Consider the following 27,565-nt stretch of genomic DNA (forward strand, 5'->3'; position numbering starts at 1 on the left):
AAACCTGTGGCTGGAGTTTTAGACTCTGACGTCTGTTTGGCTCTAATCACAAGCTCTGCACAGAGGAAAGTGTCTTTGTTCCATGTGTGAATGAGTAAAGCTGGTGGGGTCTGGAGGTGGGGTCTGGAGCTGGGGTCTGGAGCTGGGGTCTGGAGGTGGGGTCTGGAGGTGGGGTCTGGAGCTGGGGTCTGGAGGTGGGGTCTGGAGCTGGGGTCTGGAGGTGGGGTCTGGAGGTGGGGTCTGGAGGTGGGGTCTGGAGGTGGGGTCTGGAGGTGGGGTCTGGAGCTGGGGTCTGGAGGTGGGGTCTGGAGGTGGGGTCTGGAGGTGGGGTCTGGAGCTGGGGTCTGGAGCTGGGGTCTGGAGGTGGCGTCTGGAGGTGGGGTCTGGAGCTGGGGTCTGGAGCTGGGGTCTGGAGGTGGGGTCTGGAGGTGGGGTCTGGAGCTGGGGTCTGGAGGTGGCGTCTGGAGGTGGGGTCTGGAGGTGGGGTCTGGAGGTGGGGTCTGGAGCTGGGGTCTGGAGGTGGGGTCTGGAGGTGGGGCCTGGAGGTGGGGTCTGGAGCTGGGGTCTGGAGCTGGGGTCTGGAGCTGGGGTCTGGAGGTGGGGTCTGGAGGTGGGGTCTGGAGGTGGGGTCTGGAGCTGGGGTCTGGAGGTGGGGTCTGGAGGTGGGGTCTGGAGCTGGGGTCTGGAGGTGGCGTCTGGAGGTGGGGTCTGGAGGTGGGGTCTGGAGCTGGGGTCTGGAGGTGGGGTCTGGAGGTGGGGTCTGGAGGTGGGGCCTGGAGGTGGGGTCTGGAGCTGGGGTCTGGAGGTGGCGTCTGGAGGTGGGGTCTGGAGGTGGGGTCTGGAGGTGGGGTCTGGAGCTGGGGTCTGGAGGTGGCGTCTGGAAGTGGGGTCTGGAGGTGGGGTCTGGAGGTGGGGTCTGGAGCTGGGGTCTGGAGGTGGGGTCTGGACCTGGGGTCTGGAGGTGGGGTCTGGAGCTGGGGTCTGGAGGTGGGGTCTGGAGGTGGCGTCTGGAGGTCGGGTCTGGAGGTGGCGTCTGGAGGTGGGGTCTGGAGGTGGGGTCTGGAGGTGGGGTCTGGAGGTGGGGTCTGGAGGTGGCGTCTGGAGGTGGCGTCTGGAGGTGGGGTCTGGAGGTGGCGTCTGGAGGTGGGGTCTGGAGGTGGCGTCTGGAGGTGGGGTCTGGAGGTGGCGTCTGGAGGTGGGGTCTGGAGGTGGGGTCTGGAGCTCGGGTCTGGAGGTGGCGTCCGGAGGTGGGGTCTGGAGGTGGCGTCTGGAGGTGGCGTCTGGAGGTGGGGTCTGGAGGTGGCGTCTGGAGGTAGCGTCTGGAGGTGGGGTCTGGAGGTGGCGTCTGGAGGTGGGGTCTGGAGGTGGGGTCTGGAGGTGGGGTCTGGAGGTGGGGTCTGGAGCTGGGGTCTGGAGGTGGGGTCTGGAGGTGGGGTCTGGAGCTGGGGTCTGGAGGTGGCGTCTGGAGGTGGGGTCTGGAGGTGGCGTCTGGAGGTGGGGTCTGGAGGTGGGGTCTGGAGCTGGGGTCTGGAGGTGGGGTCTGGAGGTGGGGTCTGGAGGTGGGGTCTGGAGGTGGGGTCTGGAGCTGAGGTCTGGAGCTGGGGTCTGGAGGTGGCGTCTGGAGGTCGGGTCTGGAGGTGGCGTCTGGAGGTGGGGTCTGGAGGTGGGGTCTGGAGCTGGGGTCTGGAGGTGGGGTCTGGAGGTGGGGTCTGGAGCTGGGGTCTGGAGCTGGGGTCTGGAGGTGGGGTCTGGAGGTGGGGTCTGGAGGTGGGGTCTGGAGCTGGGGTCTGGAGGTGGGGTCTGGAGGTGGGGTCTGGAGCTGGGGTCTGGAGCTGGGGTCTGGAGGTGGGGTCTGGAGCTGGGGTCTGGAGCTGGGGTCTGGAGGTGGGGTCTGGAGGTGGGGTCTGGAGGTGGGGTCTGGAGCTGGGGTCTGGAGGTGGCGTCTGGAGGTGGGGTCTGAAGCTGGGGTCTGGAGGTGGCGTCTGGAGGTGGCGTCTGGAGGTGGGGTCTGGAGGTGGGGTCTGGAGGTGGGGTCTGGAGCTGGGGTCTGGAGGTGGCGTCTGGAGGTGGGGTCTGGAGCTGGGGTCTGGAGGTGGGGTCTGGAGCTGGGGTCTGGAGGTGGCGTCTGGAGGTGGGGTCTGGAGGTGGGGTCTGGAGGTGGGGTCTGGAGCTGGGGTCTGGACCTGGGGTCTGGAGGTGGGGTCTGGAGCTGGGGTCTGGAGGTGGGGTCTGGAGGTGGCGTCTGGAGGTCGGGTCTGGAGGTGGCGTCTGGAGGTGGGGTCTGGAGGTGGGGTCTGGAGCTGGGGTCTGGAGGTGGGGTCTGGAGCTGGGGTCTGGAGGTGGGGTCTAGAGGTGGGGTCTGGAGGTGGGGTCTGGAGGTGGCGTCTGGAGGTGGGGTCTGGAGGTGGGGTCTGGAGGTGGCGTCTGGAGGTGGGGTCTGGAGGTGGGGTCTGGAGGTGGGGTCTGGAGGTGGGGTCAGGAGGTGGGGTCTGGAGGTGGCGTCTGGAGCTGGGGTCTGGAGCTCGGGTCTGGAGGTGGTGTCTGGAGGTGGCGTCTGGAGGTGGCGTCTGGAGGTGGCGTCTGGAGGTGGGGTCTGGAGGTGGGGTCTGGAGCTGGGGTCTGGAGGTGGGGTCTGGAGCTGGGGTCTGGAGGTGGGGTCTGGAGCTGGGGTCTGGAGCTGGGGTCTGGAGGTGGCGTCTGGAGGTCGGGTCTGGAGGTGGCGTCTGGAGGTGGGGTCTGGAGGTGGGGTCTGGAGGTGGGGTCTGGAGGTGGGGTCTGGAGGTGGCGTCTGGAGGTGGCGTCTGGAGGTGGGGTCTGGAGGTGGGGTCTGGAGGTGGCGTCTGGAGGTGGCGTCTGGAGGTGGGGTCTGGAGGTGGGGTCTGGAGGTGGCGTCTGGAGGTGGGGTCTGGAGGTGGGGTCTGGAGGTGGGGTCTGGAGGTGGGGTCTGGAGGTGGGGTCTGGAGGTGGCGTCTGGAGGTGGCGTCTGGAGGTGGGGTCTGGAGGTGGGGTCTGGAGGTGGGGTCTGGAGGTGGGGTCTGGAGGTGGGGTCTGGAGGTGGCGTCTGGAGGTGGGGTCTGGAGGTGGGGTCTGGAGGTGGGGTCTGGAGGTGGGGTCTGGAGCTGGGGTCTGGAGGTGGCGTCTGGAAGTGGGGTCTGGAGGTGGGGTCTGGAGGTGGGGTCTGGAGCTGGGGTCTGGAGGTGGGGTCTGGACCTGGGGTCTGGAGGTGGGGTCTGGAGCTGGGGTCTGGAGGTGGGGTCTGGAGGTGGCGTCTGGAGGTCGGGTCTGGAGGTGGCGTCTGGAGGTGGGGTCTGGAGGTGGGGTCTGGAGGTGGGGTCTGGAGGTGGGGTCTGGAGGTGGCGTCTGGAGGTGGCGTCTGGAGGTGGGGTCTGGAGGTGGCGTCTGGAGGTGGGGTCTGGAGGTGGCGTCTGGAGGTGGGGTCTGGAGGTGGCGTCTGGAGGTGGGGTCTGGAGGTGGGGTCTGGAGCTCGGGTCTGGAGATGGCGTCCGGAGGTGGGGTCTGGAGGTGGCGTCTGGAGGTGGCGTCTGGAGGTGGGGTCTGGAGGTGGCGTCTGGAGGTAGCGTCTGGAGGTGGGGTCTGGAGGTGGCGTCTGGAGGTGGGGTCTGGAGGTGGGGTCTGGAGGTGGGGTCTGGAGGTGGGGTCTGGAGCTGGGGTCTGGAGGTGGGGTCTGGAGGTGGGGTCTGGAGCTGGGGTCTGGAGGTGGCGTCTGGAGGTGGGGTCTGGAGGTGGCGTCTGGAGGTGGGGTCTGGAGGTGGGGTCTGGAGCTGGGGTCTGGAGGTGGGGTCTGGAGGTGGGGTCTGGAGCTGGGGTCTGGAGCTGGGGTCTGGAGGTGGGGTCTGGAGGTGGGGTCTGGAGGTGGGGTCTGGAGCTGGGGTCTGGAGGTGGGGTCTGGAGGTGGGGTCTGGAGCTGGGGTCTGGAGCTGGGGTCTGGAGGTGGGGTCTGGAGCTGGGGTCTGGAGCTGGGGTCTGGAGGTGGGGTCTGGAGGTGGGGTCTGGAGGTGGGGTCTGGAGCTGGGGTCTGGAGGTGGCGTCTGGAGGTGGGGTCTGAAGCTGGGGTCTGGAGGTGGCGTCTGGAGGTGGCGTCTGGAGGTGGGGTCTGGAGGTGGGGTCTGGAGGTGGGGTCTGGAGCTGGGGTCTGGAGGTGGCGTCTGGAGGTGGGGTCTGGAGCTGGGGTCTGGAGGTGGGGTCTGGAGCTGGGGTCTGGAGGTGGCGTCTGGAGGTGGGGTCTGGAGGTGGGGTCTGGAGGTGGGGTCTGGAGCTGGGGTCTGGACCTGGGGTCTGGAGGTGGGGTCTGGAGCTGGGGTCTGGAGGTGGGGTCTGGAGGTGGCGTCTGGAGGTCGGGTCTGGAGGTGGCGTCTGGAGGTGGGGTCTGGAGGTGGGGTCTGGAGCTGGGGTCTGGAGGTGGGGTCTGGAGCTGGGGTCTGGAGGTGGGGTCTAGAGGTGGGGTCTGGAGGTGGGGTCTGGAGGTGGCGTCTGGAGGTGGGGTCTGGAGGTGGGGTCTGGAGGTGGCGTCTGGAGGTGGGGTCTGGAGGTGGGGTCTGGAGGTGGGGTCTGGAGGTGGGGTCAGGAGGTGGGGTCTGGAGGTGGCGTCTGGAGCTGGGGTCTGGAGCTCGGGTCTGGAGGTGGTGTCTGGAGGTGGCGTCTGGAGGTGGCGTCTGGAGGTGGGGTCTGGAGGTGGGGTCTGGAGCTGGGGTCTGGAGGTGGGGTCTGGAGCTGGGGTCTGGAGCTGGGGTCTGGAGCTGGGGTCTGGAGCTGGGGTCTGGAGCTGGGGTCTGGAGGTGGCGTCTGGAGGTCGGGTCTGGAGGTGGCGTCTGGAGGTGGGGTCTGGAGGTGGGGTCTGGAGGTGGGGTCTGGAGGTGGGGTCTGGAGGTGGGGTCTGGAGGTGGCGTCTGGAGGTGGCGTCTGGAGGTGGGGTCTGGAGGTGGGGTCTGGAGGTGGGGTCTGGAGGTGGGGTCTGGAGGTGGGGTCTGGAGGTGGCGTCTGGAGGTGGGGTCTGGAGGTGGGGTCTGGAGCTGGGGTCTGGAGGTGGCGTCTGGAGCTGGGGTCTGGAGGTGGGGTCTGGAGGTGGCGTCTGGAGGTGGGGTCTGGAGGTGGGGTCTGGAGGTGGGGTCTGGAGGTGGCGTCTGGAGGTGGGGTCTGGAGGTGGCGTCTGGAGGTGGGGTCTGGAGGTGGCGTCTGGAGGTGGCGTCTGGAGGTGGGGTCTGGAGGTGGCGTCTGGAGGTGGGGTCTGGAGCTCGGGTCTGGAGGTGGCGTCCGGAGGTGGGGTCTGGAGGTGGCGTCTGGAGGTGGGGTCTGGAGCTCGGGTCCGGAGGTGGCGTCTGGAGGTGGCGTCTGGAGGTGGGGTCTGGAGGTGGCGTCTGGAGGTAGCGTCTGGAGGTGGGGTCTGGAGGTGGCGTCTGGAGGTGGCGTCTGGAGGTGGGGTCTGGAGGTGGGGTCTGGAGCTGGGGTCTGGAGGTGGGGTCTGGAGGTGGGGTCTGGAGCTGGGGTCTGGAGGTGGCGTCTGGAGGTGGGGTCTGGAGGTGGCGTCTGGAGGTGGGGTCTGGAGGTGGGGTCTGGAGCTGGGGTCTGGAGGTGGGGTCTGGAGCTGGGGTCTGGAGGTGGGGTCTGGAGGTGGGGTCTGGAGGTGGGGTCTGGAGGTGGGGTCTGGAGCTGGGGTCTGGAGCTGGGGTCTGGAGGTGGCGTCTGGAGGTCGGGTCTGGAGGTGGCGTCTGGAGGTGGGGTCTGGAGGTGGGGTCTGGAGCTGGGGTCTGGAGGTGGGGTCTGGAGGTGGGGTCTGGAGCTGGGGTCTGGAGGTGGGGTCTGGAGGTGGGGTCTGGAGGTGGGGTCTGGAGCTGGGGTCTGGAGGTGGGGTCTGGAGGTGGGGTCTGGAGCTGGGGTCTGGAGCTGGGGTCTGGAGGTGGCGTCTGGAGGTGGGGTCTGAAGCTGGGGTCTGGAGGTGGCGTCTGGAGGTGGCGTCTGGAGGTGGGGTCTGGAGGTGGGGTCTGGAGGTGGGGTCTGGAGCTGGGGTCTGGAGGTGGCGTCTGGAGGTGGGGTCTGGAGCTGGGGTCTGGAGATGGGGTCTGGAGCTGGGGTCTGGAGGTGGCGTCTGGAGGTGGGGTCTGGAGGTGGGGTCTGGAGGTGGGGTCTGGAGGTGGGGTCTGGAGCTGGGGTCTGGACCTGGGGTCTGGAGGTGGGGTCTGGAGCTGGGGTCTGGAGGTGGGGTCTGGAGGTGGCGTCTGGAGGTCGGGTCTGGAGGTGGCGTCTGGAGGTGGGGTCTGGAGGTGGGGTCTGGAGCTGGGGTCTGGAGGTGGCGTCTGGAGCTGGGGTCTGGAGGTGGGGTCTGGAGGTGGGGTCTGGAGGTGGCGTCTGGAGGTGGGGTCTGGAGGTGGGGTCTGGAGGTGGGGTCTGGAGGTGGGGTCTGGAGGTGGGGTCAGGAGGTGGGGTCTGGAGGTGGCGTCTGGAGCTGGGGTCTGGAGCTCGGGTCTGGAGGTGGTGTCTGGAGGTGGCGTCTGGAGGTGGCGTCTGGAGGTGGCGTCTGGAGGTGGGGTCTGGAGGTGGGGTCTGGAGCTGGGGTCTGGAGGTGGGGTCTGGAGGTGGGGTCTGGAGCTGGGGTCTGGAGCTGGGGTCTGGAGGTGGCGTCTGGAGGTCGGGTCTGGAGGTGGCGTCTGGAGGTGGGGTCTGGAGGTGGGGTCTGGAGGTGGGGTCTGGAGGTGGCGTCTGGAGGTGGCGTCTGGAGGTGGCGTCTGGAGGTGGGGTCTGGAGGTGGGGTCTGGAGGTGGCGTCTGGAGGTGGCGTCTGGAGGTGGGGTCTGGAGGTGGGGTCTGGAGGTGGCGTCTGGAGGTGGGGTCTGGAGGTGGGGTCTGGAGGTGGGGTCTGGAGGTGGGGTCTGGAGGTGGCGTCTGGAGGTGGGGTCTGGAGGTGGGGTCTGGAGGTGGGGTCTGGAGGTGGGGTCTGGAGGTGGCGTCTGGAGGTGGCGTCTGGAGGTGGGGTCTGGAGGTGGCGTCTGGAGGTGGCGTCTGGAGGTGGGGTCTGGAGGTGGGGTCTGGAGGTGGGGTCTGGAGGTGGGGTCTGGAGGTGGGGTCTGGAGGTGGCGTCTGGAGGTGGGGTCTGGAGGTGGGGTCTGGAGGTGGGGTCTGGAGGTGGGGTCTGGAGGTGGCGTCTGGAGGTGGCGTCTGGAGGTGGGGTCTGGAGGTGGCGTCTGGAGGTGGGGTCTGGAGGTGGGGTCTGGAGGTGGGGTCTGGAGGTGGCGTCTGGAGGTGGCGTCTGGAGGTGGGGTCTGGAGGTGGGGTCTGGAGGTGGGGTCTGGAGGTGGGGTCTGGAGGTGGGGTCTGGAGGTGGCGTCTGGAGGTGGCGTCTGGAGGTGGGGTCTGGAGGTGGCGTCTGGAGGTGGGGTCTGGAGGTGGGGTCTGGAGGTGGGGTCTGGAGGTGGGGTCTGGAGGTGGGGTCTGGAGGTGGCGTCTGGAGGTGGCGTCTGGAGGTGGGGTCTGGAGGTGGCGTCTGGAGGTGGGGTCTGGAGGTGGGGTCTGGAGGTGGGGTCTGGAGGTGGGGTCTGGAGGTGGCGTCTGGAGGTGGGGTCTGGAGGTGGGGTCTGGAGGTGGGGTCTGGAGGTGGGGTCTGGAGGTGGGGTCTGGAGGTGGGGTCTGATTGACACTATTTTTAGCATTTATTGGGTTTTGACAATTCTCTTTTAAAATATGAAGGTAAATTCACTAAAAATGACTTTTAGGGGAAATTGATTTTTCATTTTATTTGAGAGTCATTTTTTACTTGTGGCTTTGGAGTCAAAACTGACCCTGATTCTTTCCAGGATGAGATTTGAGTGGAAATAAGAGGCTAAAGCTTTATTTTTATGTACAGCCGATCAAGCAGCTCGAGACTTCCCTCTTATAAGATGGTGGACAAAATGGAATAAATATAGAAAAAGTCCAAGGGGTTAATGCCATTCACCTGCTTTTGTGTTTTTGTGTTAGTAGCATAAAGTAGTTTCAGTATTGCAGATTATTGGAAATATAATATATCACACACAAAATGAGTTTTAGCAAATAAAAATGTCGTTAAAGAGCCACTTAACACCAAAACTTTATTTTAGTGCACATCTGACACCCCCAGCTCCTCCCCCAAACCTCCAGGCACCGCCCACAGAGGAGCATTTTTTAAATGTTGCTTTGGCTGAAGAAGGCTCCGGCACAAATGTTGAGTGGCACTTTAACTCTTTAAATATGCTGTTTGGGACAATGAGGACTGGGCTGTGGGGACGAGCTGGAGGGACAGACAGGTCCATGTTTATCTCTGCTGATCCATTTACTGCAGCTCTGCTCTGTGTCCTAAGATGGCACCAGAAGTGTGGACTTGGGCCTGTCCCGGAGGCACAATGGTGCTGTTCAGAGCAGACTCAGATCATACCTGCTGAGCTCACTGTGCAGGGTTTCAGGGCCTCAGCACCTCTTCTCCTGTGGCTGGGTTTTAGATAACATCACAACATTCTATTTTAATACTTCATACAATCTTAATCCTTAAAAATTAGATTTTATGATGTAATAATTTGAGATCATGGGTCTAATCAAGTATAGAAAGGTTGGGTACTTCTGCGATGTCTGAGGAGTCGCTCAGATGCACCGCTCTCTCTCTCTCTGTCAATTTTGCTCAAAAAATTGCAATTTTACCTGATGAGGCGTGCTTGCCCTTATGACGCGGTCTTGCCCCACCCCCCGTCAGTTTGTAGATTGGAGGAAAGGAGATAGTCTGTACTAAAGCTAAACACTGCGGGAATCAATCTAAAAACACTCTGGACATAAATGAAGCACAAATAGCAAAGTAAGAAGGTTAAAAGCTCTGAAAAGTCGATTTTGCATGTTATGGGACCTTTAAATTGAGTTATTCTGTCACATTCTGCTGGACTGGGACTGTCATTATTCAAGCCAAAGGTCATGGAGGTGTTGACACCCTCAGGTCCGGTTCTGTGCTTTGTGACGCACACAGTGACACATTCTTATGGATGGACGGCTCAATGCTTTGTGGGGACATTCCACCACTGACTCTGACCCTAACCCACTGACCCTGACCCACTGACCCTGACCCTAACCCACTGACCCTATCCCACTGACCCTGAGCCTAACCCACTGACCCTAACCCACTGACCCTAACCCACTGACCCTGAGCCTAACCCACTGACCCTAACCCACTGACCCTGAGCCTAACCCACTGAGCCTAACCCACTGACCCTAACCCACTGACCCTGAGCCTAACCCACTAACCCTAACCCACTGACCCTAACCCACTGACCCTGAGCCTAACCCACTGACCCTAACCCACTGACCCTAACCCACTGACCCTGAGCCTAACCCACTGACCCTGACCCTAACCCACTGACCCTAACCCACTGACCCTGACCCTAACCCACTGACCCTAACCCACTGACCCTAACCCACTGACCCTGACCCTAACCCACTGACCCTGACCCAAACCCCCTGACCCTAACCCACTGACCCTAACCCACTGACCCTAACCCACTGACCCTGAGCCTAACCCACTGACCCTAACCCACTGACCCTATCCCACTGACCCTGAGCCTAACCCACTGACCCTAACCCACTGACCCTGACCCTAACCCACTGACCCTAACCCACTGACCCTGAGCCTAACCCACTGACCCTAACCCACTGACCCTAACCCACTGACCCTATCCCACTGACCCTGAGCCTAACCCACTGACCCTAACCCACTGACCCTGAGCCTAACCCACTGACCCTAACCCACTGACCCTAACCCACTGACCCTAACCCACTGACCCTGAGCCTAACCCACTGAGCCTAACCCACTGACCCTAACCCACTGACCCTGAGCCTAACCCACTGACCCTAACCCACTGACCCTAACCCACTGACCCTAACCCACTGACCCTGAGCCTAACCCACTGACCCTGAGCCTAACCCACTGACCCTAACCCACTGACCCTGAGCCTAACCCACTGACCCTAACCCACTGACCCTAACCCACTGACCCTATCCCACTGACCCTGAGCCTAACCCACTGACCCTAACCCACTGACCCTGAGCCTAACCCACTGACCCTAACCCACTGACCCTAACCCACTGACCCTAACCCACTGACCCTGAGCCTAACCCACTGAGCCTAACCCACTGACCCTAACCCACTGACCCTGAGCCTAACCCACTGACCCTAACCCACTGACCCTAACCCACTGACCCTAACCCACTGACCCTAACCCACTGACCCTGAGCCTAACCCACTGACCCTAACCCACTGACCCTGAGCCTAACCCACTGACCCTAACCCACTGACCCTGAGCCTAACCCACTGACCCTAACCCACTGACCCTAACCCACTGACCCTAACCCACTGACCCTGAGCCTAACCCACTGACCCTAACCCACTGACCCTAACTCACTGACCCTAACCCACTGACCCTGAGCCTAACCCACTGACCCTAACCCACTGACCCTAACTCACTGACCCTAACCCACTGACCCTAACCCACTGACCCTGAGCCTAACCCACTGAGCCTAACCCACTGACCCTAACCCACTGACCCTGAGCCTAACCCACTGACCCTAACCCACTGACCCTAACCCACTGACCCTAACCCACTGACCCTGAGCCTAACCCACTGACCCTAACCCACTGACCCTGAGCCTAACCCACTGACCCTAACCCACTGACCCTGAGCCTAACCCACTGACCCTAACCCACTGACCCTAACCCACTGACCCTGAGCCTAACCCACTGACCCTAACCCACTGACCCTAACTCACTGACCCTAACCCACTGACCCTGAGCCTAACCCACTGACCCTGAGCCTAACCCACTGACCTTAACCATGTGATTGATCTAATATTGAAGGATGTACCGCATGAGGACCTGATTTTTGTCCCCACATAAAAAGTGATTGTGGATACTGACATTTGACCCTGGAACACCTTCTCTTCTGTCTTGCAGTGTCTGTGGCAAAATTAAAAAATAATTTTCAAAACAAATCAGTTGGACACTATTGTAAAGAAGGTTTTCACAAACACTCCGATGACATGGCGTTTGAAAGGGTTCATTTCCTAATTCCACAGTGACAACTCACAGACAGCACTGCTCCAGAGCCATAAATGATTGACTTTTGTTCTTGGCATTAATAGTTAACGTCCTGACATGCTTTTCCAGGTCCATCCTCAGCACCTTTCTGACAGCAGCCCTCTCTTTGTTTAGGAGTGTGTATTTGAAGACCTTGAGGTCAAACAGAACGTGTTCCTGGACATCGAAGGCCTGGTGGGAAGTGATGTCATCCTGAGCAGCTCCACTTCCTGTCTGGTGCCCAGTGCGGTATTCTCCAAAGTGCAGGACCAGAGGCGCTGCCTGGTGGCTCACCCGGTTTGTCTTCTTCTGTCTTCCAAACTGACACACTTAAATATTCATGCATTCATTTTCTACTGTTTGTTCCCGTTCGAAGTCGTGGGTGACTGGAGCCTATCCCAATGACTATGGGCCTTAGGCGGGGTACACCCTGGACAGGGGCCGGCTCAGGGAAACACAGGGACATGGACACACAGACCAACATTCAGTCACATTCATTCACTAGGAGCAATTTCGAGTTAATCGTTGTGCCTCACACAAGTGTTTGGACGGTGGGAGGAGGCCACAGGGGACAAACAGACTCCGCCCAGAGAGGTCATGTGATGTTGGTCCGGCCCGGTAATCAAACCCACAATCTCCTTCTTGGGAGGCAAGAGCACTAACTGCTCTTCCACCGTGCACCCCACATTTAATATGTAGTGTATTTAAAATCTTCAAATGCTGTGTTAAAGGTGCGTAGTACATTTTCTTCAAGATCATATCAAAATACAGTGGTGTGAAAAAAAGTCCTTTTTTCTTCATATTTTTGCATGTTTGTCACACTTAAATATAATAAAAGTCAAAGACAACTCATGAAAAGTTTGTATTATTAATTGAAAACAAAATCCAAAGCAACATGAATTCACTTGCAAGAACCACGCCCCAACAATGGAATATGAAAGAATCTTTACTGATAATAGTGATGGTGGAGCGACGATGGAGCGACGATGGAGCGACGATGGATCGACGATGGAGCGACGATGGAGCGACGATGGAGCGACGATGGAGAGACGATGGAGCGACGATGGAGCGACGATGGAGCGACGATGGAGCGACGATGGAGCGACGATGGAGCGACGATGGAGCGACGATGGAGCGACGATGGAGCGACGATGGAGCGACGATGGAGCGACGATGGAGCGACGATGGAGCGACGATGGATCGACGATGGAGCGACGATGGATCGACGATGGAGCGACGATGGAGCGACGATGGAGCGACGATGGAGCGACGGATCGACGATGGATCGACGATGGATCGACGATGGATCGACGATGGAACGACGATGGAGCGACGATGGAGCGACGATGGATCGACGATGGAGCGACGATGGAGCGACGATGGAGCGACGATGGAGCGACGGTGGAGCGACGGTGGAGCGACGGTGGATCGACGGTGGAGCGACGATGGATCGACGATGGAGCGACGGTGGAGCGACGGTGGAGCGACGGTGGAGCGACGGTGGATCGACGGTGGAGCGACGATGGATCGACGATGGAGCGACGATGGAGCGACGATGGAGCGACGATGGAGCGACGATGGAGCGACGATGGAGCGACGATGGAGCGACGATGGAGCGACGATGGATCGACGATGGATCGACGATGGAGCGACGATGGAGCGACGATGGAGCGACGATGGAGCGACGATGGAGCGACGGATCGACGATGGAGCGACGGATCGACGATGGATCGACGATGGATCGACGATGGATCGACGATGGAACGACGATGGATCGACGATGGAGCGACGATGGAGCGACGATGGAGCGACGATGGATCGACGATGGAGCGACGATGGAGCGACGATGGAGCGACGATGGATCGACGATGGAGCGACGATGGATCGACGATGGAGCGACGATGGAGCGACGATGGAGCGACGATGGAGCGACGGATCGACGATGGAGCGACGATGGATCGACGATGGAGCGACGGATCGACGACGGAACGACGATGGATCGACGATGGAGCGACGGATCGACGATGGAGCGACGATGGAGCGACGATGGAGCGACGATGGAGCGACGATGGAGCGACGATGGAGCGACGATGGATCGACGATGGAGCGATGGTGGATCGACGATGGATCGACGATGGAGCGACGATGGAGCGACGATGGAGCGACGATGGAGAGACGATGGCGCGACGATGGAGCGACGATGGAGCGACGATGGATCGACGATGGAGCGACGATGGAGCGACGGATCGACGATGGAGCGACGATGGAGCGACGATGGAGCGACGATGGAGCGACGATGGAGCGACGATGGAGCGACGATGGAGCGACGATGGATCGACGATGGAGCGACGATGGAGCGACGATGGATCGACGATGGAGCGACGATGGAGCGACGATGGATCGACGATGGAGCGACGATGGAGCGACGATGGAGCGACGATGGAGCGACGATGGAGCGACGATGGAGCGACGATGGAGCGACGATGGATCGAAGATGGAGCGACGGTGGAGCGATGGTGGAGCGATGGTGGAGCGACGATGGATTGATGACAGTTGGCTGGGTAGAGACTCAGGATGGGGGCTCTGTCTCGAGTAATTGAAACAGCAGATTCAGAACCCCTAAAGAGGATTAAAAATGAGCAAAGATGATCTGGATCTCAATATAAAGCCTGGCTGAAAATGATGTGAACTGAGTGGCACAAGAGAAGAGGAGCTGGATAGTCAAGGACTCTCTGAAGAGAAGCTGGATGGAATCTAAAAGCAGTCTGTCCATTACTGGAGACGAGGATTAATACTGGTGGATTGAAGAAGAGTTTTGAAAGAGTTTTAGGCAATGAATTTGGAAGATACGGAGAGCAGGCGAGTGCAAAAGACTTGGCGGTGCCGTAATACGGTCACAAGTCGACCGGTTGGTGTTAAAGACGATGCTTTTGTGGGTCGTCGATGGAAGTACATGGGTATGAATAAGAGTGAGAGTGAGTGACGGGGTTGAGCTTTGGACGAGCAATTGTTAGAACTGGATCATGTGGTGGAGTGGAGAGAAAGGTTGAGGAGAGCGGAATACTTGCATGGATGTAGGAGCTGACGAACTGCAGATAGTGATGAAGTCACTATGAGCGATGGAAGAGGGAAATTTATTGAGCCGAATGAGATTGAGAATGAGTGGAATGAAAGATAGATGAGAGGGTCGTCTGGTTTAAGATGGCTCCTGAAAGAAAGAAGAGGAATTGAGGCGATCGTCGAAGTTCAGATTTTGGGACAGTGAATCGTGAGTAGGATTTGGTGGATTATGGTGACTTGAGTATAAGCGATGCAGGTGACGGATTGATAGAGGGGAGTAGACCAGACTCTAGAGTATTATGAGGTGCGGCATAATAGAACATCTCTTACTGATCTTCTAAAGAGAAGCTGTCGAATGAGTGCCTTCTGACTGATCGAACCCCCAAAGAATGTCTGGAACGATAGTGGGGTATAATTCGAACAGACGTGGAGGACCCGTTAGAGGTGTGGATCGGAGCGAGCGTGGTTGCCGCGGTGGATCGGCGTAAGCCTGGCCGTGACGACTGAAGACACTTAAAGTTCAGACTGGGAACAGGTCAGAATCTGAAAGAAAACAGCTCATGATTCTTGTTCAAGTGAACGCTCTGGCTGACTGTCTCTCTGTCGAGAGCAGAGACAAAAAGAGATGCTGGGATTGGCCTGTATAAACAGGGCTGCTGGGTAATTAGAGGTGTGGTTAAAGAGTGGAGGCGTGGTTACTGGAGGAGTAGCAGGTTGAGGCGTGGTCCAGCTCCTGAACCTCAGTTAACAATTAACATCTTCAACTACTACATAAAGTAACTAATTACTGGTTGGGCCACCCTTAGCAGCAAAAAACTGCCATCAAGCATTTGCAATAACTTGCAATGAGTCAATTACAGTGCTGTTTGTGGCAATTTGCCAGAATACAGAATACATCTGTGTACAAAAATACGAACACTTGTAAATATTATACCGATGAGCAATTTGAGATGCATATAACGAGATATATATTATTCATTTTAACTGTAGAAGCGAAGAAGGGCTTTCGATTTTGTCCCTCGGGTGTCCTTTGGGGGGTGCTCCGGGAGTACGGGGTCGGGGCCCTTTGCTCAGGGCTGTCCGGTCCCTGTCTGACCGGAGCAGGAGCTGTGGTCACTGCAGTGAGTCAGACCTGTTCCCAGTGCATGTGGGACTCCTCAGGGCTGCGCTTTGTCACCGGTTCTGTTCATAGTTTTTATGGACAGAATTTCTAGGCGCAGTCAGGGGTCAGAGGGTGTGGTCAGGGGTCAGAGGGTCTCGTCAGGGGTCAGAGGGTGTGGTCAGGGGTCAGAGGGTGTGGTCAGGGGTCAGAGGGTGTGGTCAGGGGTCGGAGGGTGTGGTCAGGGGTCAGAGGGTCTCGTCAGGGGTCAGAGGGTGTGGTCAGGGGTCAGAGGGTGTGGTCAGGGGTCAGAGGGTGTGGTCAGGGGTCGGAGGGTGTGGTCAGGGGTCGGAGGGTGTGGTCAGGGGTCAGAGGGTGTCCGGTTTGGGGACCACAGGATTTCTGCTGTTTGCAGACGATGTTGTCCTGATGGCTCCATCAAACCTGGACTTGCAGCTGCACTGGGACGGTTTGAGCCGAGTGTGAAGCGGCTGGGATGAGAATCAGCTCCAAATAATAATAATAATAATAATAATAATAATAATAATAATAATGATGATGATGATGATGATGATGATGATGATGATGATGATGATGATAACTTTTATTTATATAGCGCTTTTCAGTGACCCAAAGACGCTTAATCCGAGGTCATGGTTCTCGTCCGGAAAAAGGTGGCTTGCCCTCTCCAGGTGGGTGGGGGGTCCTTGCCCTCTCCAGATGGGTGGGGGGTCCTTGCCCTCTCCAGGTGGGTGGGGTGTCCTTGCCCCAAGTGGAGGAGTTCAAGTATCTCGGGGTCTTGTTCACGAGTGAGGGAAGGATGGAGCGTGAGATTGACAGTTGGATCGGTGCAGTCGCTGCATCGACTCTTGTGGTGAAGAAGGAGCCGAGTCCAAAGGCAAAGGAAGTCTGGGAGTCTCTGTGTTTGCCCCCTTCCTGATTTCTTATTTTTTTACATGGTTGTCACACTTGCCGTACTTTTCGGGCTGTAAAATGCTCCTGAATAAAGGCCGCGCACACAAAATATGCAATAAAAATAGAACTTGCACATATACGGGCCTCAATAAACCGCAGGTTCCCATGTTGTAACATGAGACAATCACACATAAATATAGTACAAAAGCGACAGGTCAGTTGTCCCGGGGGCTCGTGGTGCCGCGCTCCGCTGCTGCGCCACAGGACTGAGCAGGCTGATTTCTCCTTGTATATTATTCTGATGTCATTAAACACTTGAAGACATTTGAAGCTTAAAATATAGAGAACACAACGTGTCCCTTGGACAGAGCCTCTACTGACGCCTTCTTCTACAGCGTGTCAGATGCTTCGCTTCCTGCTAGAGTGCAGGAAGGCAGTTAGCCAGTAAAATCTATACATTAGACGCACCGTCGTATCGGCCACAGGTTTCAAAGCGTGGGGGAAAAGTAGTATGGTATTTTTTTCTAAATGGTGAGGGTCGCTAATTGTTTATGTTTAATGTTTAATCTGATTAGTTTTTAAGATGTATAGTTATTTACGGGGTGCAGAGCTCTGTCGGGGTGCAGAGCTCTGTCGGGGTGCAGAGCTCTGTCGGGGTGCAGAGCTCTGTCGGGGTGCAGAGCTCTGTCGGGGTGCAGAGCTCTGTCGGGGTGCAGAGGAGAAGCATGAATGTTCTGAGGTGAAGATGATGCTTGTGTCCCAGGTGAACCCTCCATACCTGGTGAAGCTGGTGGAGCTGGTCCCTCACCCACACACCACCTCCTCTGTGATGGATGCGGCCCACGCCCTCATGAGCCAGGTAACGCCACACACTCCCAAAATTGCGTAATTCCGTAATTGTGACAGGCAAATGGCCCTGAGAAATATACATGAGCTGTGACGTGTGTTTTAGGTGGGCCAAGTGCCAGTGCGGCTGAGCCGGGAGCTGGATGGCTTCGCTTTGAACAGGATCCAGATGGCTGTGATCGCAGAGTCCTGGAGGCTGGTGCAGGTTAGACACACGCACACGCTCGCACACGCTCGCTCGCACACGCTCGCTCGCACACGCTCGCACACGCTCGCACACGCTCACACGCACACGCTCACACGCACACGCTCACACGCTCGCACACGCTCGCACACGCTCGCACACGCTCACACGCACACGCTCACACGCACACGCTCACACGCTCGCACACGCTCGCTCGCACACGCTCACACGCACACGCTCGCACACGCTTGCACGCACACGCTCACACGCTCACACGCTCGCACGCACACGCTCACACGCTCACACGCTCGCACACGCTCGCACGCACACGCTCGCTCGCACACGCTCGCACACGCTCGCACGCACACGCTCGCACACGCTCGCACGCACACGCTCGCACCCGCTCACACGCACACGCTCGCACACGCTCACACGCACACGCTCACACGCTCGCACACGCTCGCACACGCTCGCACACGCTCACACGCTCGCACAAGCTCGCTCGCACACGCTCGCACGCACACGCTCGCACGCACACGCTCACACGCGCTCGCTCGCACACGCTCGCACGCACACGCTCGCACGCACACGCTCGCTCGCACACGCTCGCACGCACACGCTCGCTCGCACACGCTCGCACACGCTTGCACACGCTCGCACGCACACGCTCGCACACGCTCGCACACGCTCACACGCACACGCTCGCACACGCTCACACGCTCGCACACGCTCACACGCTCACACGCACACGCTCACACGCTCGCACACGCTCGCTCGCACACGCTCACACGCACACGCTCGCACACGCTTGCACGCACACGCTCACACGCTCACACGCGCTCGCTCGCACACGCTCGCACACGCTCACACGCACACGCTCGCACGCACACGCTCGCACACGCTCGCACACGCTCGCACACGCTCGCACACGCTCGCACACGCTCACACGCGCTCGCTCGCACACGCTCGCACACGCTCACACGCACACGCTCGCACGCACACGCTCGCACACGCTCACACGCACACGCTCGCACACGCTCACACGCACACGCACACGCTCACACGCTCGCACACGCTCGCACACGCTCACACGCTCGCACAAGCTCGCACGCACACGCTCGCACGCACACGCTCGCACGCGCTCGCTCGCACACGCTCGCACGCGCTCACACGCACACGCTCACACGCTCGCACAAGCTCGCTCGCACGCACACGCTCGCACCCGCTCACACGCACACGCTCACACGCTCGCACAAGCTCGCTCGCACGCACACGCTCACACGCGCTCGCTCGCACACGCTCGCACGCACACGCTCGCACGCACACGCTCGCACGCACACGCTCACACGCGCTCGCTCGCACACGCTCGCACGCACACGCTCGCACGCACACGCTCGCACGCACACACTCGCTCGCACACGCTCGCACGCAGACGCTCGCACACGCTTGCACACGCTCGCACGCACACGCTCGCACACGCTCACACGCTCACACGCTCGCACACGCTCACACGCTCGCACACGCTCGCTCGCACACGCTCGCTCGCACACGCTCACACGCACACGCTCGCACACGCTCACACGCTCACACGCTCGCACACGCTCACACGCTCGCACACGCTCGCTCGCACACGCTCACACGCACACGCTCGCACACGCTCACACGCTCGCTCGCACACGCTCGCACACGCTCGCACACGCTCACACGCGCTCGCTCGCACACGCTCGCACGCACACGCTCGCACGCACACGCTCGCTCGCACACGCTCGCACGCAGACGCTCGCACACGCTTGCACACGCTCGCACGCACACGCTTGCACACGCTCGCACACGCTCACACGCACACGCTCGCACACGCTCACACGCTCGCACACGCTCACACGCACACGCTCACACGCACACGCTCACACGCTCGCACACGCTCGCTCGCACACGCTCACACGCACACGCTCGCACACGCTTGCACGCACACGCTCACACGCTCACACGCGCTCGCTCGCACACGCTCGCACGCACACGCTCGCACACGCTCGCACACGCTCGCACACGCTCACACGCACACGCTCGCACACGCTCGCACACGCTCACACGCACACGCACACGCTCACACGCTCGCACACGCTCGCACACGCTCGCACACGCTCGCACACGCTCACACGCTCGCACAAGCTCGCACGCACACGCTCGCACGCACACGCTCGCACGCGCTCGCACGCACACGCTCGCACGCGCTCGCTCGCACACGCTCGCACGCACACGCTCGCACGCGCTCGCTCGCACACGCACACGCTCACACGCTCGCACAAGCTCGCTCGCACGCACACGCTCACACGCGCTCGCTCGCACACGCTCGCACGCACACGCTCGCACGCACACGCTCACACGCGCTCGCTCGCACACGCTCGCACGCACACGCTCGCACGCACACGCTCACACGCGCTCGCTCGCACACGCTCGCACGCACACGCTCGCACGCACACGCTCGCACGCACACGCTCGCACGCACACACTCGCTCGCACACGCTCGCACGCAGACGCTCGCACACGCTTGCACACGCTCGCACGCACACGCTCGCACACGCTCACACGCTCGCACACGCTCGCTCGCACACGCTCGCTCGCACACGCTCACACGCACACGCTCGCACACGCTCACACGCTCGCTCGCACACGCTCGCACACGCTCACACGCGCTCGCTCGCACACGCTTGCACACGCTCGCTTGCACACGCTCGCTCGCACACGCTCGCTCGCACACGCTCACACGCACATGCTCGCACACGCTCACACGCTCACACACGCTCTCACACGCTCACACGCTCACACACGCTCACACGCACATGCTCGCACACGCTCACACGCACACGCTCTCACACGCTCACACACGCTCACACGCACATGCTCGCACACGCTCACACGCACACGCTCTCACATGCTCGCACACGCTCACACGCACACGCTCTCACACGCTCACACACGCTTACACGCACATGCTCGCACACGCTCGCACACGCTCACTCGCACACGCTCACACGCACACACTCACACGCTCGCACACGCTCACTCGCACACGCTCACACGCACACGCGAAAAGACATGACGAGGCCAAAAGGCAGCAGACAGAGAGAGAATCTGTGTCAAACGTCAAGGTCATTGATAAGTCTGTCCTGACTGGAGACGCTGCGATAAGTCACGTGACGCATGTAAATATCAACACGCATTCTTCCTAATGTTTTGGCCAAACATGGAGGAGTGAAACAGCTGACTGTGCTTGTGGTGCAGTCGACATGCAGCGAGAACAGACTGAAGTTTAGAAAAGAGACTTCTTGAAGTCCACGTGCGGATGAAATGGAAATCAAAACATTCATAAGTTGAACTGTTCTAAACATCGACAGGAAGAGAAACAAGTTTAGCTGCTTCAGCTGAACACATCTGAACACAATCTGCATTTCAGTTTTATGCAGCTAAAATCTGGAACATTCTTCCTGAAGATGTGAGACAGGCTTCTACTCTGACAATGTTCAAATCTAAGCTAAAAACAGTTTTGTTTAGCTGTGCATATGACTGAAAGGATTTTCTTTGCACTCTTCTCTTTTATGACTTAAATTGTTTTTAATTAATTAATTGTATTGTTTACGTAATTTCTTTGTGATTTTAATGCATTTTTCCTGCTGTGAAGCACTTGCCTTGCAAGCACTTGAATTGCCTTGTGTATGAAATGTGCTAAACTTGCCTTGCCACATGGCTGTCCAAAGAGTGTGCACCTAGAGGACTGCACTACATCCAGAACTTCTATCTATTCTGGAAACGAGAGGGGCCCCCACCTATGCAGAGGTGGAGTGAGGGTGCAGTGAGGGTGCAGAGGTGGAGTGAGGGTGCAGAGGTGGAGTGAGGGTGCAGAGGTGGAGTGAGGGTGCAGAGGTGGAGTGAGGCATTGGACTGGGCCTGGACAGGGTCCTGAGCAGAGAGTTAGAGAAGAGAGGAATGAGAGAAGAATTCCTGCTCCATCAGCCAGAGCCAATGTTTCAACATCAACAGCACCACAACCTCAGCCTCCACCAAAGGACTCATCAGCAGCTGCTCCACATTCACCTCCACCGCCTCCAGCAAAGGACTCATCAGCAACAGCACCACAACAATCTTCAAAGGCCTCGGACCCATCCGTGACAGGCCCAACAACATCCCTGTCATCGCCCCTGTCATCGCCCCTGCCTTCAGACAAGCCCTGGATTCCCCTACAACATCTACTCCCACTACAAATTCCTCACTCTCCTTCTCATCTCCACCTTCACCCAGGGGCCTTCACAGCCATCTTGAAAGTCTGATCAAATCAGGACTTAAGATGGCTCCACTCAAGCCCAATATAGCAAGATCAAAAGTTCTGATATCACCACCGATCAACTCTTCACTGCACCAACCTGTGTTCCACCTACACCACCAAAAGCCCTACCACCCATCCCCCCTCGCTCCTCACCTGGTCCCAAACTCTCCCCGGCTACAAAAGCCCCACCACCATGTCTGTTTTTTTACCAGAGGCTGGTCCTGCAGCTGTTCAGAGGCTGGTCCTGCAGCTGTTCAGAGGCTGGTCCTGCAGCCTCTAAAGGCTAATATGGTTAAAAATAAGCAGAAGTTGCCATGAAGACATGATGATTGGGTCAGGGCACAGAAATGGGAGTGCCGCAGGGCCGAACGGAAATGGCGCAAGTCAAAGCTCCAGGTTCAAAAAGAGATTTACAAAAAGAAGCTGAACATGTACAACCTCATTTTATGTAGAACTAGGGAAAGATATTTCTCTGAAATAATTAGAAGCTGCAGTAACAACTGGCGTGTCCTGTTGCCACAGTAACAGATGAACAAACCCTCCAGCTCAGCTGCCGTTAGAACTCATTTCCACATCAAGTGTAATGAGTTTGCATTATTCTTTAATGACAAAGTTCAGGGCATTAAAAATGCTATAAATCCCACAATGCAAAAAATTACCCTAAAACCACCAAGACACTTAGAGCTAACTCACTTTGCACCAGTAACTGACAAAACTGTCCATGAGATCATCACCAGTCTGAGTTCATCTACAGCTGCCTCCATGTGTGAGCCTCCAGATTTCTAAAGTCTGTGCTGAACAGTTTGTTAGCACCATTCACTCACATAGTTAACATGTCGCTTCAATCTGGAACATGTCTTTTACAACCCAAAATAAATATGCACAAAATAAATATGCACATCACAATGGAGGAATATTTTGACATGGTTATAACACCATGTCAAAATGGGAAGGGGCTGAATGTTGGAGGATTGGCTGTTGCCAGTAGGCTCTCCATTCTCATGTGTTCTGGGACTGTCCTGTTGAATAAAAATGTTGGACAGAAATTGGGCAAAACACAAATGTTAACAGTTGGCAAGCCTTTGGCCTGGACTGAAATATGGAATAAGGTTCAATTTTACAAGGTCTTTCTTTATAGAGGTATAAGCTTTTCTGTAAATCTGTTGACAGGTTTTTATGAAGAAAATAAAGGATTTAATTTCTCGTATTTTAAAAATACTTATTTCAGCTTGTTGTTTTCTAAGCATCTACTATCACAAAATCATTGTTTGGTCAAGATATTGTGTTAAATGATTTCTTGTGAGGCCAGGTCATCATTTCCCCTCGTGTCTTAATTTCCTGTAGCATTTGAACCTTTTCTCTCTGGCCTTTAAAACACAAACTGAGCTGAGTCATTATTTTTATTAACTGTATTTTAATTTTTTGTATATATGTATTATTGCACTTTGCAGTACAGCAATTTGGGCTTTGAAAGTGGTAAGAGTTTTTAAATAAACCTCAGTATTGATTGATATTTTTGAAATGTTTTAAATAGTTGGAAAAATGAGTCTATTGGTGGACATTGGGATTCAATAGGAGTTTGTCACCAAGGGCCCACTGTGGTGGTCTCCCATCTAAGTATTAACCAGGCCCTGCCTTGTTTAGCGTGTGAGCCTGTGCTAAACTCAAAATCTGTTTTTGAGCTGTATTTTAGGTGACTTTACATTATATTTGTATCGTTTAGGCTTTGCACCGAGTTTGTTCCAAGAAACATCCTGGTCTTTCTGGTTTTCAGACAGTTTTGAGAACGACACAGTCACTGCGGTTTAGGTTGAAAGTAGCAGTTTTTCTTGTATAAAATGTGGACTTCTTACCACAGGATGACACTGGAATTGTATCGTGGAGTCATTTTTCAGATTCTAAAACAAATATCTGTGTTTTCAGCTCATGAATATCTTGTTGATATTTCCGACAGCGTTCACAGTCTTTCTCTCTTCTCCCGGACATGTCGCTGGCTCATCAGATATGTCGTTAAAACTGTCAAATTGTTCTTAAAATCCTTGGTTTACTTAAAAAGTCAAAACAAAAAAGGAAGACAAAAACTGATTAAAAAGCAAAATAAATAAGAAAAGCCGCGATAGCAAACGGAGCGAGCAGGAAAGCGTGTGCACTCTTCAGAAGAGGGTGAAGCCAAGTTAAGAACAGTGGAGTGGACCTGGACCGACAGAGCAATGGCCTCTTGTCTGCAGGAGAATAGAGATGACTCAAATGTACATGAATCCCTCAAAAAAGAGGGAACGATTATAATATGGTTAAAAGCTCTTAAAAGTCCATTTTGCTTGATAGATCTGATATATTTTTACAGATTTACAGATTGAATTTTCCCTATCAATCAAGTTTATTAGCAAAAACATGACATTTCTTTCTTAGTGTCGCCTTGTGGAACATCTTATCTTACAAATGTGCAAAAATGCAAAACCCTGAGGAGCGTCCAAACATGTTTAAGTGTGTCTGTCCCTGCTGTCACAGTAGCTCAAATGTCATTCTCCAGTGTGAAATCTGGCCATGAGCTGACCACATGGCTGTCACCTGACCAGAGAATCATATCTGACATAGTCTGTTCTCACTGCCAAAACCTGGGGAAAATGGCATTCTACCTGAAATCATGGTCCTCGGCCGTTGGACTCACTTTAACCATCATTTAATCACTCACTGTTCACTTTCTGCACTACAAATGTAAATTCAGCTGTAAATGTATGTACATATTAAACCTATGTTTTATTTTTATTTTATCCTTATTTTTTATCTTATAGCTTATTGTTATTTTTATGCATAGCAGTTTTAAGTTGTTTCTCTTTTGTGTTTTATTCATTGTTTTATGTTGCACCAAATCACCAAGACAAGATCCTACAAGTTTATTGCTAAATGGCAATAAACCCTTTCTGATTCTGACATTTACCAATTAAAAAAACTAAACTTTAATTCAGTATTTTGTCTGTTGAGTCAAAAGGGCAAACAAATAAAATAAACCTTAAATCACAGGTCTTTGTCTAAATCTCAAGACTTGACCTATTGTTGTTAATAAAATGTTTACTTATAATTATTCCTTTGGTTGTAAAAAGGCTGGTGGACTGAGTAGACTGCAGTACGACGCTCTGCCGCGGACACCCACAAAACGAGGAGCAAGCGGCTGCGAGAGACGATTAAACGTGGAAAAAACAAGGAACATGATGCTTCAGGAGTTAAACAATCAAAGAAAGTACCGTAACCTGGGCTCCACACTGATGAGGCTCGTTCCCGCTGAGGACTCCCCAGACGCTGGCCCTACGTGAAATGCAGCGTAACATGGCGTCATTGGAAGCTGAAGTCAGGGCGGTGATGGGTGCCTGGCTCCACTTATGCCGATATGGCGAGGCTGAAGGTGGGAGGAGGCAGCAGGCACGTTGCTGAGGCAAAGCAGCATATGCCAGACATCATGGATGAGTTGCGGGAGCTGAAAGTCGAGGTGATGAAACTGCGGATGGAGAACAAGACTATGAAAAGCAAGATTTTGAATTTGGAGGAACCAGAGGGAGGGATGACACAGAAGGCTTTCTTTATTAACTGATACAGAACGTATATCCAGGACTAGAGTTGTGGTCCCCTTAAATAATATAGCGAGAGCACGTCGTCTGGGCCAAAAAATACAAGATGATGATAGGCTACGAGGCCTGATGATGAGGTTTCTTAAACACCATGAGAAGGAACACATCATAAAGGCTGCAAAAGTTAAAGTCGCCCAGTAAAAAAGGCAAGATGGAGACGTGTTTATTCTAGGACACACCCTCCAAACCCAGCAAGAGGAATCCTGATCATTGATTGTGTCGAGACGCATCCTCGGCCCTCGATCTCAAGCATTCAGTGCCGTCATGCATCCAACCACGACTGTACCTGCTGCTTATTCTATGTCAAGTCCTTTGCCAGAAACTTACACCTCTTTGTTTTCCATCAAACTAGCCTCTTGTTTACTATAAGTCCTTTAATGGGCTATTAGTCTCCCTTATGTCCCAGTCTCACTCTCTCTCTTCCCTGAGGACCTGATTAGAATCTGAATGCTCTGGGCGTCGACCTCTCCAGGGATTCAAGATTCCATTATAAACAACAGGAAGGTTGAATCTTAAACCCCACATTCCTGTTTAAAGAAGGTTTTTTTTTTTTAACAAAAATAGCATCTTTAACTCTTTCAAACCATCTTTTTTCCTGCTCAGAATCTTCTCCTCACTGTCTTCAATAGAGTGATTAGAGGCTTCAAGATGAAGATGCACGGCGCTCTGTGGTCCTGAACTCCAGTGTCTTCTGTGCTGATAGTCTCTTGTGCAGAGGCTGTTTAGTCTCATTATGTGACGCTCTTCACACTTTTCTTCACTGCATTGGACAGAATAAACTACATTGCTCTGTTTTTGTGTTGCATCTTGTCCTTAGGATGAACCAGGTTTTGTCTTAAAGTGTTTCCTGGTTTAAAATAAACAGGGATTTCGTGTTGTATAAAAATTCTCTGCAATTTTTCAGACAGTCCCGAGACATAAGGGATAGAAACACCCTTCCTTCTCTGTTCTGTTTCCCTTTTGTGCCTTTTGTCCTGCTTTTTGGTTCTCTTCACTCTGTTGAGAGCCCAAGCGGGGTGTCCACAGGCTGACAGGGCATTCCAGACGTGTTTTTCCTCTTTCCTCTTGTCCTCTGAGCTGGTGGGCTCCTCTTGTCCTCTGAGCTGGTGGGCTCCTCTTGTCCTCTGAGCTGGTGGGCTCCTCTTGTCCTCTGAGCTGGTGGGCTCCTCTTGTCCTCTGAGCTGGTGGACACCTCTTGTCCTCTGAGCTGGTGGGCTCCTCTTGCCCTCTGAGCTGGTGGGCTCCTCTTGTCCTCTGAGCTGGTGGGCTCCTCTTGCCCTCTGAGCTGGTGGGCTCCTCTTGTCCTCTGAGCTGGTGGGCTCCTCTTGCCCTCTGAGCTGGTGGGCTCCTCTTGTCCTCTGAGCTGGTGGGCTCCTCTTGTCCTCTGAGCTGGTGGGCTCCTCTTGTCCTCTGAGCTGGTGGGCTCCTCCTCTTGCCCTCTGAGCTGGTGGGCTCCTCTTGTCCTCTGAGCTGGTGGGCTCCTCTTGTCCTCTGAGCTGGTGGGCTCCTCTTGTCCTCTGAGCTGGTGGGCTCCTCTTGTCCTCTGAGCTGGTGGGCTCCTCCTCTTGCCCTCTGAGCTGGTGGGCTCTCAGGTACTGATCCGTGTGTGTCGGTTTCTTATAGACTTCTATTTGGAGCTTCCTCTCCTCTGATTGTGGAACAATCAAGAAAGGCCAAGCGGTTCTCCTTAGCTTCAGGTCTGCTGACCACATGCTTCAGGTCTGCTGACCACATGCTTCAGGTCTGACCACATGCTTCAGGTCTGACCACATGCTTCAGGTCTGACCACATGCTTCAGGTCTGACCACAGTGCAGGTCAGTGGTCCTCCCTGTTCTTCTGTTGTGTGTGAGCCTGACGAGTGCGTTCAAAGTGAGTCTGTGTCAGTCACAGTTTAGGCCCTGGAGAGGCTCATGTGGAGAATGTGTTTTACTAGAGGAGTGTCACGCTGCACTCTACAGAGGAGTGTCACGCTGCACTCTACAGAGGAGTGTCACGCTGCACTCTACAGAGGAGTGTCACGCTGCACTCTACAGAGGAGTGTCACGCTGCACTCTACAGAGGAGTGTCACGCTGCACTCTACAGAGGAGTGTCACGCTGCACTCTACAGAGGAGTGTCACGCTGCACTCTACAGAGGAGTGTCACGCTGCACTCTACAGAGGAGTGTCACGCTGCACTCTACAGAGGAGTGTCACGCTGCACTCTACAGAGGAGTGTCACGCTGCACTCTACAGAGGAGTGTCACGCTGCACTCTACAGAGGAGTGTCACGCTGCACTCTACAGAGGAGTGTAAGACAGAGTTCACGATGTCGTGCGCTCACACAGCATCACAGGCTTGGACACTTCATCCATCAAAACAGAAGGATTCACAGTAAATCTTGTGAAGTATATTGTCCGTGTCGTCCACACTGTCCATCAGAATGTCCTTAAGTCAATCGTT

General features: G+C 56.2%; 1 protein-coding gene across 1 annotated transcript in view; it reads left to right on the top strand.

The window, feature by feature from the left end:
* The window catches only part of cryl1 (crystallin, lambda 1), a 68,532-nt gene that overhangs the window by 20,710 nt on the left and 20,257 nt on the right, over positions 1 to 27,565 (top strand). The window contains exons 4-6 of the mRNA XM_072444160.1: positions 11,212 to 11,373; positions 16,914 to 17,009; positions 17,103 to 17,201. Of these exons, the coding sequence (XP_072300261.1) occupies positions 11,212 to 11,373; positions 16,914 to 17,009; positions 17,103 to 17,201 (357 nt within the window). The remainder of the gene's footprint in view (positions 1 to 11,211; positions 11,374 to 16,913; positions 17,010 to 17,102; positions 17,202 to 27,565) is intronic.

Source organism: Eucyclogobius newberryi, unplaced genomic scaffold (assembly GCF_026437365.1).
Source record: "Eucyclogobius newberryi isolate DKJ021-1_F unplaced genomic scaffold, fEucNew1.0.hap1 SCAF_14, whole genome shotgun sequence".
NCBI classification, from domain to species: domain Eukaryota; kingdom Metazoa; phylum Chordata; class Actinopteri; order Gobiiformes; family Gobiidae; genus Eucyclogobius; species Eucyclogobius newberryi.